General features: G+C 38.9%; 1 protein-coding gene across 2 annotated transcripts; it reads right to left on the reverse strand.

Moving 5' to 3' along the window:
- Nucleotides 1-375: 375 nt before the first annotated feature.
- On the reverse strand, nucleotides 376-13,914 carry LOC133134714 (N-acetylgalactosaminyltransferase 7-like). Of its 2 annotated transcripts, none has more exons than XM_061251040.1 (13): nucleotides 13,333-13,914; nucleotides 12,411-12,422; nucleotides 11,720-12,156; nucleotides 7,367-7,533; nucleotides 6,464-6,594; nucleotides 6,252-6,331; nucleotides 5,876-6,058; nucleotides 4,384-4,501; nucleotides 3,653-3,775; nucleotides 3,227-3,445; nucleotides 2,958-3,056; nucleotides 1,611-1,739; nucleotides 376-1,394 (listed from the first exon to the last, which is right to left on the reverse strand). In XM_061251040.1, the coding sequence occupies exons 1-13, from the start codon at nucleotides 13,444-13,446 to the stop codon at nucleotides 1,257-1,259; spliced, it is 1,950 nt and encodes a 649-aa protein (XP_061107024.1). In that variant the 5' UTR covers nucleotides 13,447-13,914; the 3' UTR covers nucleotides 376-1,256. The 2 variants fall into 2 exon arrangements, with proteins under 2 accessions (XP_061107024.1, XP_061107023.1); XM_061251039.1 differs by lacking the exon at nucleotides 5,876-6,058 and adding an exon at nucleotides 5,523-5,705 and having other exon boundaries at nucleotides 13,333-13,903.
- Nucleotides 13,915-15,563: the final 1,649 nt, after the last annotated feature.

A 15,563-nucleotide genomic window follows, 5' to 3' on the forward strand; every position in this document is an offset into this window, starting at 1 on the left:
TCATACTCCAAATACTGGCTTTAGCTTGTACATTTGAAAATTGGCTGTATAGTTATGCAGCAAGTTAAATGTTTTAGTACAACTGCAGTCAAATATGTTTACGAAATAGCGAGAGCCTAAGTTAATTAATCATTAAATATAACAAGTCCAGAAACATTTAATATTCAAGGAACATATTTCCTTGTAAACACCAGCAAAACACATATAATAATAATAATTATAATAATATAATGATAAAATAACAGTTAAAACTTGAGAAAAATATGAAGACAATAAAATTGTATACAAAAATGAAACTAAAATATTATTACCATGGCCAAACACTTTGGATGATGTGGTTATATGTACGGTTAAATCAAAGTGAAATAAAACAAGTTAAATAATTCCATTTATTTTCCATTGAGGACCAGAAAGAATCAATTCTTTAAATAACATATTTACACCTTCACCAAAGACATAATAGAAATCTCAAAAATGACATCTCTATTTTCACAAAAAATTCAATTCAGGCCACATATTTTTTCAGATATGATTTCGGAGACATAACTTTGGATTTCAGTTGCAATGTGTCAATGCAATATTAAAAGTATATGAAAAAAACTCCATATAAATATATTACTGTATTAATATTTGCAATCAGATGTGTAAAGTGTGATTTGGGCCATCTAAAATAGATTCTACAGTGATAAAACTGAGAACAACAAAATGACAAGAACCCAGTATTTTAAATGGTACCTTTCACACTGAAGACAAAACACTTAAAACAGTGCTGCCTTCACTGGCCTTATTCCACAGTGCAGTTACAGTACCAAACCTGGCTGGCCTCTAGTATGAAAATGCTGCTCTGTGACACATGATTAGCACATACCGACTTGATTTTAAGCTTAACTATATAAAAGGAGTGTTTTGGGATTTTATCTGTAAAAATATTGATAAATTGCACCTTGCTTAATGTAAAATGCAATTGGGGAGAGAAGAAAAAAACAAACAAAAAAAACAAGCTTGATAGAACCCTGAGCAAAATCCCCAAAATGTAGCTTCATCATTAGTAAGAAAAGATGTAAACACGATCAATGATCAATCAATTAAAAGAAATAAAAAATATTTGTAAACAGTTCAAAATAAGATCTAGTATCCCATTTTCAGTTCTCCTTCATTTCAATATTTACCTAGTTTCTCATTGCAGCAGTCATGCAAGTGATCAGCATTTCCAGACAATTGAATAGTCTCTTCTAGTTGCTGTAGGAGTGCCTGTTTCAAACTGCTACAAGATTGTTCATTTCCCACTTCTGTGTGGTTTTGTTCTCGTCACACGCGGCGATGAAAACCTTGCGGAGAACATCGGATCGATCCAAGCATTTCGCCGTGGGAACATGCAGGAATCTATGAAGATCCTGCAAATTTAAGGGTTAAAACATAAAAAAAATAGGGATATTTACCTCAAACTGGCACAATGTGAAGAGCTTTTCAATTTCATCAATATCAGTAACATAATTCTAACATTATTTTGGCATTGTTAGTTACAACACTGAACTCCGTAGTGACAGGTGCTATTCTAAGTAACTGAATGGCTTGGGTAATAGCATTATGGATACTTCATGAGTACTGACCTTGAAGTATTTCCACTCTGTGTACTCATTCAGAGTGCAGTGTGTTACGATGACAGCAGAGCCATCCGGTCCTTTGGTCATGCACTGGTCATACTGCATAACCTGGTTGGCATCATTTATTCTGAAAAGCTGAAGAATAGGCAAATGTTGGACTGGAGTATAAAGAAATGCTCTTGCTCTTCACACCTGAACCTTCTGGCTTTCACGGATAATTAACGCATGCTTCCATTTCAATACTGTTATGTGGGTGGTGTCGAGGACCCGGCCCTAGGCCCCCCTGATGAGAGATTGACGGGGGATGGGTTAGAAAGGAATGCATTTTTTTTATTTTTATTTTTTTTATAGTGGCTTCAGTAAGACAGCAATGTAATGGTTTGTCCTGTTAAAACCCTGTTCCTGCTCATGGATAGACCCTGTGGCCCAGTATCCAATCTGGACTGTGGCCAGCAAGGTGACACATAACTGGTGCAAGTCTTGCCTGGGGGAGGTCGGGCATCAGACAGCCAGGATGACAATGAGTCATCACGAGGACCGCAGGGATGAAAACATGCAGTTCAATTGTTGTCCTGCAGATGTCACTGTAGGCACCCAAACGGCACAATCAAGTGACTCAGAACAAGTCACTGATTGTAATGTTGAAAAAACAATTACCTTGGCCTAACAGACAAGATAGGAAGTGAACATAGGACATCAAATGTGCCCACTAGGAAGAGCATGTGTTTGTGTCCATGTAGTGTGCCACTGGAGGATACACACACACACACACACACACACACACACACACACACACACAATCTATATAGCACAACCTGTAATTTAAAAACAAATCATGCAAAGATAATAATATACTAACAAGTAAAACACAGACAGGTCTGATATTAACACTAAAGGGGGATGGCGGGGCATGGAGAAGACAGCCAAGAGCAGGGCCTGATTTGAAACATGCCATATTATCCACTAGAATTAGAAATGACTTCATTTGTAAAAGCATTTTTAAAAACAAGCATATAAATATACAGTGGGACAATTCCATCACCTTGACAGCCTCGTTTGTCCACAGACCGCTGGTTTGCATGAAATCAAAATGCAAAAACTGATCAGAGCAACTGACAGCATATATGTGGTCACAGATGAACATACAGGATAATCAATAGGTATTATCCCAGATTTGTGGTGATGGAGATTGATAGCACACGAAACACCATTGTGCTGACGGACCACAAGGTAAAAAGATGGGGGAAGCATAAAAATACATAAAGAGAAAAAAAAAAAAAAAAATAGAATGAGACTATGAGAACACAGGGGTTAAACGGGCAATACTGTGGGAAAAGGAGAGTATGTCCTCACCTGGTTTCCCCCCATCCTATGGCAAGGCCCTATCTCCACATTGCCTCCATTGGTGTGACCCATGCTGTCGATGCAATAACTTGTTTCAAACCCACGTATCTGAAAGAAGAAAGCCACCAAACATGTAAAAGTTTCCTGTATTCTTTTCAGAAAGGTACCATGAAGAAACCCACAGACCCAGAAATTCATAATATAGAATTACACAGTATTGTATCTTTTTTTTTTTTTTTTCAATCTCAAATTTTACTACAGGAAATGTACACAAATACCTCTCCCCAATCAATATTCTTGGGAGGCAGAGGGTAGTGATTTGGGATGTCATAGGCTATCTCTTCCATGAACCACTTGAAGCTTTTGCACTGATGTTCTTCCCTGAATTTCTTCAGCTCGCTGATGTCTCCATAGGCTAAGTTCTGTGTTTCAGGTCGACTGGCATAGAAGTAGGCCTTGTACTCATCCCACCACACTTCTACCACACGGACATAGTTCTGATGGGTTAAAACAATAGCATATCATGAATACATAGAACAAGATTGCCACATTAACAGATAATTATTCTTAAGAAACCACAAAAGCGCCCTCCATATTTCAGTCAGAGACAGAAGGCTAAATTGCTTGGACATGTAGGAGGCTTTGACAATCTTCTTGAAAGGAGATAAAAAAAAGAAGTTATACAAATTGGCCGCCTGTCTGACCTTCAGTGTGGGAGATGAGCCCACGTGAGCGGGGGGTGGGTTTCCTTGCCAGCCGTGTAAGCGGTAGATGTGCCCAACTCGAGAGCAGGGAACGAAGAGCAACTTCCCACCACACTGCCAGATCTATGGAGAAAAGACTCACACGCTTTCCAGAGCTGTTGGCGGTTTCAAAAATAATTCAGCCATATGCAGGGGTCGATGCCAATGGGAGCCGATAACCTCAAGTCATATTTATTGGCATATTAATAAAAACAGACACTGAAAATGTCTGCTTTTTCAGTATATTCATAATGTTTAAATAAACAGTTACTTAATATGTCCAAATGTTACATAAGACAATGCAGTTTGGTTCATATGTGTTATACAAATGATTTGTGAATACAAGATTTTACCCATTTACAATCAAATTACACTAAACAGTTATTTATATTTGCACTATGAAAGGTTTAATTGCAACACAATACATTTTACTTTGCAGTTCTCCAACTGCCTGATCAGAAATATTTTACTTTACTTCAAAAGTAAATGGCATTATTTTTCCCACTTATTCCCAAGTATTTTCCTAGTGACTTAATGAAAATGTTTTTAAAAGTAATTGCCTATGTTTTAAGCCTGAATGTACTGCAGAGTTTAGCTCATTTTAGGAAAACTGGATAATGTCAAGTGACAATTCAACATTAATTATAAAATATAAACAAAATAAACTATTATTAAACTGAAAGATGTTTTACCTTGTAGGATATCTCAAAATTCTCTGCTCCCCAGATTTGAAGACCAGGGTCATATAGCCCCAGTTCAAAGAAATATTCTCTCTCAATAGCAAAAAGTCCACCAGCCATAGCAGGAGATCTGGGAGAAAGCACAGCTGTCAGAATGAACCAACTTCAGAGAATCACACAACAAAACAACAAGGGTAGACCATAAGCACAAGTCATGGCTTCTCAATTTTGGCAGAATATAGGCAAAAAACAAACAAAAAAAGCTTTAAAAAATAAAATAAAAACATAGTTAAGATTAGTTCATGTGATTACAGGTCCCTACAACCATACTAAATCAACTTCAGTGGAATGGAAAACAAAACTGCCATGTGTAACAACAATCACAAGGCCCTCAATGAGCCTTCTTCATTTTCACTTCGAATCAAGGGAGACATCCAAGAATATATGTACAACAGTGACTTTCATTTTGAAATGATCACTGTGCATGATGACCATACCAAAAGCCAGATAGTATTATCCAGATATTATTATTATTAATATTGGTATACAGTATAATATACTGTATACACTGTTGACATTTAAGAAGCCAACCAAGAAGCACACAGTGTCAGTTTTGTGACCTTCATTATCATTGGACCTGGCTGACATGTTATTCAACAGTGAAATGAAAGGAACTGTGTCACAGCATCAGTAATGGAGTTAACAGAAGGTTAACATAAAATAAACAAAACATTAATGTCTAAAGAGACTATAATCTAATGCAATCTATCACACAATGCAATATGTTCCAATTGTATGTTTTTCTCACCGCCTAAACAACACTGTTAGAGGCGTTAGTTCTGAGTTAATAATAAACCAATAAAACAACAGTATGAGGCTACAGCCAAAAACCAAATACTGTACTGGTATGCTGCAGCAGTAACCAGTGAGTTTCAGTTTCAGTGTGCCAAACTGTCAAAAGGTCCCAGCCCATTTACCGCCATCCCTTATATTAAACAGTCATTTAACACCACGGCCCCTGCAATGCGCTGAACCGCCATGCCAAAGTAAGAGAAATGCCCATCACCAAACAATTTCAAGCACCAGCAAGCTGGGAATCGATACAGTGCATTAAAAGCAGACGGTGAGTTTGTTACTTGTCCGTGTATTACCGATATGGCTCGGTTCTAGTTAATCTCTTCTGCTTCTCCTTGCTAGTCAGAGGGACGCGTTTCCAAAGCATGCTCCAGTCCCAAGCACCTCGGGCGAAGCCGTCTTCATCCCCGCCGCCCTGCGGCTGAATATTATAAGTCTGCCCGTTTATAGCGTCAATCAGGGGCACCGTGCACACAGTTCTGGGGCAGGCAGTTAGTGGATGGAGTGTGACGGGGGTTGGGTTGCAGGGGTCCATGCAGCAAACGCATATCAGGCAAACATGGGGAACAAACCAAAACAAACAAACACACACACAAAAAGAAAATACATAGGTGAATATGCATGAAGTCGAACGGAATGAACCTTTTACCGATAAGGCTCACTCTTATGCTTTCTTTTAGACTTTTCCTTGTCGTTTAATGGCACCCGTTTCCACAACAAACCCCAGTCCCAGGCACCTCTGGCCAAACCGTCTTCATCCCCGCCTTGCTGTGGTTCTAAGGTATAATCATTGCCGTCTATATAATCTATTAATGGAACTGTGCATACGGTTCTGCAATGTCAATGAGAAACAACATTAAAGGATTAGTTGTGTCGTTCCGACTGAGGGAAAACCCCTCTGCATCCCGTGCGTACAGAACTGAAGAGGCCAAGGACAACAGCACAGATTCAGCAAACAAACTTTTCTGTAATCAACCCGTGAATACCAGCTGAATATCAGGATATGTGTTTGGAGTGAGTAGTACCTGTCTTTGGAGATCGGAGCCACCAGTGGGGCGTACCAGTTTACTCCAACTTCACAGTGGGCATCCAGGTAAATCAACACCTGTGGGGAGACGCTACATTGGACACGGCTGTCTCATATTCGTAATAACGAATAAACTCTGCATGTTAGCATGATGTAAGGTGTGTGGCTATGTAAGTCCCTCTGGATAAGGGCATCTGCACATTAGCGTACCTGGCCAAGCTTGGCCTTACGGGCACCTATGCTCCTGGCCTGGATTAATCCCTCCCTCTTCTCATTGCGGAACACCTTCACCAGCCCGTTCCACTGCTTGACATAGTCCTCCAGCCTGCTTTTCAGGTGTTCTGTTGAAAGAGAGCGAGAAACCAAAAGGACTATAAAGAAACTGTGTGCTGTATAATCAATGCTCATTATCATGCTTCAGGTAAAAGCACAGCACAGATGAAGGATGGCAAACTAAAAAATAGGAAGTGCAGTCATATCAAGTGTCTCAATTATATGTATATGTCATCAATTGTATCAAAGCGCATTGCCTTAAGAATGATAAATAAAAACAAGTAGTGTTAAACAGAATATTTCACATTTTCTCACAAAACTATACTTTTTACAGTATGTACAAAAACACTTTTTGTGCAAAAGTATAACAAGATGTATTGGGTTACATAGAATCAACGCTCTAAAAGTAAATGAGTAATATGTGTAAATAAACAACACAAATAAACAAGACATGAATGTCCTTAATGTTTTTTTGAATGCGTGCTGCAATTTTCTTCCTACAAGTCAGAATCATTTAGTGATCGTTAAGAAATCAAATGGAAAGCTCAAGCAGGGAATTTAGAAATCACCTTTTGAAATGTAAACAAATGAATAGAAGAAACCAACTACAATTAGGCTTTGCTAGACCATTTCCCAAATATGGTCTAGCAAACTGCCAAATATGTGATTAGAACTGAAAATTGTAATGCTGATGGAACAGTCATTACTGGTAACTGAAAGCGATTATGAATGACAACACTGACTGAGAATTTTGAGGGGGAAAAAACATTCCAAGAAACCTACTTTTCAAAGAGTTAAATGAGAAAGCTTACATGTACAGTACATCTTCTAATCTGTTACCTTTATTGCTGTGGTCATCAATCATCACTATTTCCGCCAGGTATATGCTGGGCGTCCTCTTGATGACACTGTGCACAGTTCTCATGAGAGTGGACCAGCCTTCATTGTGAAAGACTATGATGATGCTGCAGGTGAGCAGGTTTTCATTGTAATGCCAGTACTTGCACCTAGATGGACAGAAAAATTTAATTCATATCAAAATCAGGGTCTTATTCGCTAAAGTCATTCCTGCAAGAAAATATCCAGATCCTTGCTGAACTCAAGCAAGAAAAAAACCTTAGTTTGGTTATTTAAAACAGTATATGGCACTGCTTTGCTGCACAGTTACTATAATTTAGTAAACCAATATAGGCTAGTTTAGAGACTAAAGAAGTTTAGAGATATGCCCTTTCTCCTGGACATTTCTTTTGTTTGGAACCAAAAATATCAGGACAGGAACAATTCCTACACTCCTAAAATGTCCAGGTGTCTAAATTTGTACAATGGTACATTTTGCTCATTTCATAGACAGGCTATGTAAACAAACTAAGCCTAGTATTATGTTACTAACCCTATACAGTGCTCTTTTATGAAATCCGATACAGGATTAACAAATGTTACTCAAACAGGAGAGTGGCCTAGGGGTATGCAAAGGTGTATGCGCTCAAAGAATAGGCTGCATGCCAAACTGACCTCTACACTACAGCTAGCCGGATATAGCCTAGCTGACTACATAATGTATATGAATGCTTCTCTGAGGGAAAGCTCACGGTTTCTTATCTTAGGCCTGAAATGAGTAGCAGGAATCCTAATGAATTCTCAACGCATTCCAAATGATAAGGTTCAGTTTGATGGCCTTACTAGCTTTGTATCAGTTCTCTCAAGTACACATTAAAAGGCTGAGGAAAAAAATCCTTTCAGTGTTAATCTAGCACACACACACATAATCATCCCTAGGAGACTTCTAAACCAATGTAGTTTAGAATTTATTCACTTATTTTGTTTATGTGCTGTAAGCCATTGTTCCCTAGTGTAAAGCCTGTTTAAAAGAAAAGTGAGCTTGAGGTATTTGTTTCTAGTCCACTAGTTTAAGGATGAAAAAAAAGGAACGTAATAATGTGTCCTACATTATGTAATGTGGGCTTCTGTTAACACACTGGGTTATATTGTTACTGAAAATTAATGTAATACATTAAAATTAATTTCTCAAAGAATGGGTTGAAGTAGCTACATCATTTACACACAAACCATTTAAAATATTCTTGCAGATTTAGTAAAACCTGAATATAATTGATTTTCATGAGCCCTACAAGGTAATGTGTCATCTTTAGCATTTTGGGCTGATCAGAATGAGCATATTTTGCCAATCTAGTTGTGTGGAGAGCCATTATAGAAGTATGCTTCATTAGTTGGTCTAATGAATGTCTCCTTCAGTAACAAATGTAAGGCTATAAAATCCCTCAATGTTTATACTTCTCATTAAGCAAAGGTCATTGCTAACTGATTTAAACATTTTGATAGTGCATATGCTATACAATGACTACATGTTCTCACAGAAGGACTGGCAGACAGTTTCTTTCTGCAGAAAGTAGACATAGGCAGAGTAGGACAAAGCTACACGTGAAATACTTCCCTATGCATATATAATGTAAAACCAGAAAAAACAAATAATACTAGCCTATTTCCATGTATACGGCACATTTTGCCCAGGCTTCGTAATTGGTTTGGCACTGAATGTATACCATCACCTAAAATGGGTCAGTGAATTGCTTAAGACAGGGTTGGGTGGACATTCAAACAAATCTCAAACATCATCTCACCTGTGCAGAGAACTGAAACTGTTAAATACTGAGACAAAGATTTAAGACCCAGGATCACTTAAAGCACAAAGCTGCATCTTGTAATGGAGATATTGCTAAACCATTGATTATGTGTAACTCACCCCATTACTCCACAAATGAGTCAGCTGCACCTGCACGTCACTCAACTAAGCAGTGAGTACACACAGTAGCCCTACAGTGAACTAATAGAATAAAGGTGTCTTTTGTTTCTCGCTTGGCTACAGTCCTGAAGCCTAATAACCCGTTCTAAAATCATGTCAACCAGTTCTGTTCCAGTGTTGTCACTACACTAGCTAGAATACACAACACATTCCAGATAGCAGAATGTATTAATTAGTATTCATCTATAATGCGTTAATGTATGAACTACAACAGATGAGGAGACAGTTTTACATTTTTTATCATTTTTTGTTCCAACGTGCCCATTTTTTGTTTTTTTGTTTTTTTGCAGTACTTAGTTACAACAAAGGAATGCACAAGATATTTAAAAATTCCTGTCAGGAAACCAGACACAGGAACTCACAGTTCCACAGTTCCAGAAACAGAACCATACACAGTGGAAATAGCTGAGCTGGTTAAATTCTCAGCTCCCCTGCTTTTCCTCAAAAGCTCCCTTTATCCATGGTAAACTGGTTTTCTACAATCTGGCCTCATTAAACCCATGCAGTAGGCATTAGGTCGTAGATCTTTCTGCACTGAATTTCTAATCACATTTCTATTCAAAACAGAAACACCTAAAACACCTGCTGCAAACCTGCAGTACCGGACATACCCGCAATAGCACATCAACATCAATGTAAAACACACCTACATTCCAAATATTGTTAGATCATTGAACCTTACTACAGTGCAGTCTGTAAGTATTTGGACAGTGGTACAATTTATCTTCTTTTGTCTCTGTGCTCCAGCACATTGGATTTGAAATGAAACAATGGAAATTAGGTTAAAGTGCAGACTGTCACCTTTAATTGGAGGGTTTCGCACATCCATATCAGGTGATCTGTGTAGGAATTGCATCCCATTTTATACATAGTGGGGGGGGGGGGGGGGGGGGGTAACTTCTTATATAGGTTGCCAGGGCAGTTGATTTAAGTTTGGATTTGTTCATTGTTCATTGCAAGGGAAGGGAAGGGAATGTGAAACCCAGCCCTGGGGCCTCATGCATAAATTGGTTGTATGACCACATTTGGCCGCAATTCGTGCCTGCGCCTGTACCTTTACACCCGCTCCAGACCATCCGTATGAACTATTCCTTGTGGCCTTTCAGCTGCATTGCAGGCTGAGATATTATCTCATGACATTCTACAATGGTAAATAACCATGATATCTGAAGAGAATAAACGTGTAGCCTACGAACTGGGCAGTGCTTAAAAGCGATGGCAATAGGTGAATAAGAGTGAATAATATAGACAAAATTCCAACAGAAATGTTATTAAAAGCCTACATGCACTTAGTGCGGTTTGTATTAACAGATGTACAGATTTTAAAAAACGTGGTTGTGTTAGTGACTACTCCTCACAGAAGACTGCACAGATAGATCTGCATAAAAGGGATGGTCAGATTACAGTTTGATAAGCAGCACCAAAAAAAGAGCCTGCAGAGTTATGGAAAAGGGTCTTGTGGACAGATGAGACCAAGGTTGACTTGTAACAGAGTGATGACAAGAGCAAAGTGTGGAGGCTAAAAGGAACTGCCCAAGAACCAAAGCACACCACCTTATCTGTGAAACACGTGGTGGGGGTGTTATAGTTTGGGCATGCATGCATGGCTGCCACAGGTGCTCACTCTGATATTTTTCTAATTTCTCAGCCCGTTAATGGCTTCCTTGACTTTCACTGGCACAACTCTGCTTCTCATGTTTACAAATGCCAATCACAGGTGCCAGAGGCAATCTAAATCTAAGAATCAAGACTTGAGACTGAAAGGATTGTTATACCTGCACTAAGGAAGTGATTGAATACACCTGACTAATCAGAAACAGCTGAGAAAAGCTGAGAAATCACCTGTCCAATTACATCTAAATTTACTATTTTTAAAAAGGACACAATTCTGACATGGATCACCTGATATGATTGTAAATACCCTACAATTAAAGGTGACAGTCTGCACATTAACCTCATATTAACAACCCCGTACAGAGCCGAAATAATAGAAATTGTATCACTGACCAAATACTTACAGACCTCATTGCATATGGCAAAAAAAGTATAGCCTGGAGGACAAAGCATCAGGTTATTAGTAACAAGAAGGGCAAACCTGCTTATCAAGTCCAATTAACATAAAAGGCTCCGTGCCAAGGTGCAACTTCCAAGTTCAGGTTCTCGGCTTAAGTGATTAAGGTATAACAATTACTCCATAAAAGAGCAGGTATTCGACCTATGCCGTAACAATATACATTTAAAACTGGCAATCCTGATAAGCCCTTAGGCATTAGGCAAATATTTATGAAATATATCTCACAAGTCAGTAGTTATTGTTATTGATGACTCACTCCAGACCATGAGCAAGCAGGATAATGGAAGGGTTCACTCACTCTTCATGGCGCAAGTCGTTAACACTGCGGTCCAGGGATATCATGTCGCTGGCCACCATGTTGAAACCAAATTCTTTGATGCTCGCTTGGACGGACTCCTTGTATTCTGGCCCCAGAACAAAGGCCTTGCCTTCTTCGCCTGGCCCACCTGGGACCCCTGGACGCTCAGATTGCTTTGGCTCCAAGTTTCCCAGCTCAGTATGTTTCAGAATAGGGTCCGAATAGACATGGGTGTGAGGCTTAAAGGTGACGTACTGCTTCTGCATCACCTTCTCTAAGTTCTGTTCCCCGCCATTCAGTTTCTGGTGGACCTCATTTTGTCCTTTGTTCTGCTGCCGTAGAGAGTCCAGATCAACCTCAACTCCCTCCACATGAGGCCATGGCACTACGGGCTTAAATTTGCCCATAACAGGATTCTTGGCTACATGTTTGTCCTCCTACAAAGAACAGGAAAGAATTTCATATTTAAAAAATGTAAATGGCAAAAAAAATAAAAATAAAAATAATAATAATAATGTAATGCAATGAAAATTATTCTGCTTGTAATCTACTCTATTTTCATTTGAATAGTTGACCTAGCGTAATCATTGCTGTGGTGCTTCATAACCATCTAGTAGTTTTTTTATACATAAAAACCATCCCCGGACAGCCAAGGGATTGATAAATACCGGTTTCACAGACACAGATTAACCTTAATCCTTGACTAAATTGAATTTAGGTTTAAAATGCGTCTTGAAACTGTGCAAGCGAAAACCTCTTGAGGCATTTCAGGAGTGTTTGACCCTTCAGACTGAAATACAGTTAACGTCAGCAAACTTACCCTTTCTGTCAGGCATCAAAATGGTTACCCAAGATGCAAAGGGAAAACGTTCAACAGAATACATCCCACAAAATATCTGAAAATAGCCAGTTATGATAATGTTGGCTAAGTTAATTAGCGTTATTGAAAATTACATTTACGTTATCTAGCTAGACACGTACTACGCCCACCCAGATAGCAAGCAAGGACATTCAAAAGTATATCACGAGGTAGCTAGTGTCACTAATGCGTGATTGATAGAATAAATAAAGGTGCAAGTCTCGTTTTTTTTAGTGCCTGTAGAGCGGGCAAAGTTTAGCGTGAGAGAGTGGAGACGTCTTTTACGTGACGTACAGTAGACGGAGGCCACAGTAAGTCGGGCGAAGTAATTTTTGCTTGCAACTTTGGGCGCCGTCTTCCGGTTTACACATTGTCCACGACATTGCAGAATAATTCTAGAATTGGGACATTCAGTACTTCTGAACACAGCGCTGAAGTTACCGGGAAAGTTCGCAGGACATATACACACCTGACGGTACATTGTAATGAAAATGAGAAGTGCAGTGTAAAGTAGTGCAACTTTTAGCAACAAAATACTTCGCTTGCTGCATCTTAAAAGTAGGCTAACCAGCAAGATAAACAGGTAACGTGTCGTTGTCATGGAGATTTTCCTCCCTCGTTGTTAGCACATTATTAGTATAAGTAACAGCACCGAAAAGTCAGATCAGGCCCAAGTAACATTAAGCAGATCTCAAAGAAAGCAAGCCTTGCAGCAATATTAAAAATACGGCTAAACTATAACGATACCCACCACTTGGCTCGATTCCTCGTTTGATTTTGGCAAGAGGGAAGACCAAAGCACAACTAAGCAGAGAAAAGTCCCCGCGACAAATAAACTTCGAATAATAAATCCGACTTTTAACCTCATTTTAAGAATAAATAGTTAATAAATATTAAGCGTTGAGCTGCCCTGGCTCACAGCCTCTGCCCGAGTTCCCGACGAAATTTCTCCTGCTGAAATAGTCCCATCCGAATCTTCCTTTTTTGGCAGTGCTGTACTCCAATTCCAGTTTCTCGCCGGTGCCACTGCTGTACTCCAATTCCAGTTTCTCGCCGGTGCCACAGCTGTCCACTCGGTCACCAGTCCTGGCACATTCAGAAATGGTCGGTACGTGTCCACACAGACCACTCTGGCCAGCAGTTGTGCCGTGGGCTGACAGCCTGACACACAACACGGATGTAAAGCTACGCACCAGGAAGCGTTGCTTTTTGTTGACCTGCCAAACTGTATTTGCTTAGCAAACGATTATAGGCTGCAAAATCACTGAATGCCGCAGAGTGAAAATGAGACATTAAAAAACCCAATACCTACAAAATAATAACGAAAAAGCAAACAATCATTATTTTGATACAGCAACTGACCCATAAGTTTCACAAAGCAGATTGCGCAGTTCAATAGGCTACGGATTTCAGTGATCTTTAGATAAAGCCACGTGTTTTCACAGGGAGCCGAACGCCCAGATAGTAATGAGGATACGATTGAGTAGTTTAATACAATGCAGGCTGTGTATCAGTATGGATTTAAGTGGCAACGTTACGTTAGCAAATATGCCACGTGTTTCACAAGAAATTATCTTAAGTCATACGTGGAGTAAGTAGCCTACAACACATCTGTGGTTGTCAAACATGCTCTAACTGCTCAGTTGACAGAAGGCGTGGACCATTCCCATTCGTTCCCTTGTGGAATTTTTGAAACAGGAAAAACTAGTCAAAATGTGTCTGCACTGCAGGCAGGACATCATTCAATCGAAATATGAACAAAGGTCCTGAAATTAACTTAGAATGCTATTGTGACATATTCGTCACATATGCCGTCACGTCAAAATACAAAGCAACGCACCGACAAAGCAATCCTTTGGTCTGCCTGGGCTGGTATTGGGTGAGGCAGGAAATAGCATATCTTATCAGTCTTCCAAATGCAGCTTCAGAGCGACATTTTTTTGTGCCGCAGACACTGTCTCGTGTGCGGCCTAGTGATGACATTCACACTATGCTGCAAGGTAAATTGGTTGCTATGCGAAACGTCGTGGGTGAACAATGTAGACACACAAGCAAAAATAACCATGTATCATCGACTTCTCTGTATATTAGTGAATTGTCTGGGCTACACCCAAATCATGCATTTTATATATCCCCCGTCTGAGGAAGGGGCCGTTGCTCCCAACGAGCGGTAATAATGTACTGGAATAAAGTGTGCTTGTTGGATTCTCTCTTTAGACAACACACGGATACTCTTATCAGACGAGTGTCTCCTTGTCCACTTGATTAAAGCAATGTTGTGAATACTGTATCCTTGGCCTGTTGAAAACGGACTTGCCCTTCAGATTTTACTCCCCAAAGTGTCACTTTTTACTTTTTGGATAATGAAACTATTTCAACCTAAGTTGGCAAATAATAATATTTTAATACATGACCAATTATATTGGCAATCCATTTGTTTGAATGAAACTCAATTATTATTATTGAAAACAGTATACATATATTATGACATGTATATGTTTTTGTTTTTCAGTTGCATGTCTTCTTTATGTGTACGAACAATTATTTTCCAGAATACAGGTGTATTTCCTTGAAATATATATATAATATTTCCTTGAATATGCTACCATCTAGTGGCCATATTTCAAAGATGCAAAAAAAAAACTCCAGAAAAATGTGTTCCTTGTGTTAAAAATAATGATGACATAAATTGCAGTAATGAACACATTTTTTTATCAAAACCTAGTAACATTTATAGTACAGCTCTAAACCATTAATAATGATATTGTATAGTTTAGCGTGTATGCATTTCAGTATATGAAATCAATATTTTCAATATATTTATATTATATTGTGAAGTGTTGAAATATTTTCACAATAAATTTAATTTAATTTATATATTAAATATCTGCAGAAAATAACTCTTCATCAACATGAGTCAAAAGCACACACACAATAATGCATTATTGGCACACACTGACCTAAATAAATGTCAAAACAATTGTA

Source organism: Conger conger, chromosome 8 (assembly GCF_963514075.1).
Source record: "Conger conger chromosome 8, fConCon1.1, whole genome shotgun sequence".
NCBI lineage: Eukaryota > Metazoa > Chordata > Actinopteri > Anguilliformes > Congridae > Conger > Conger conger.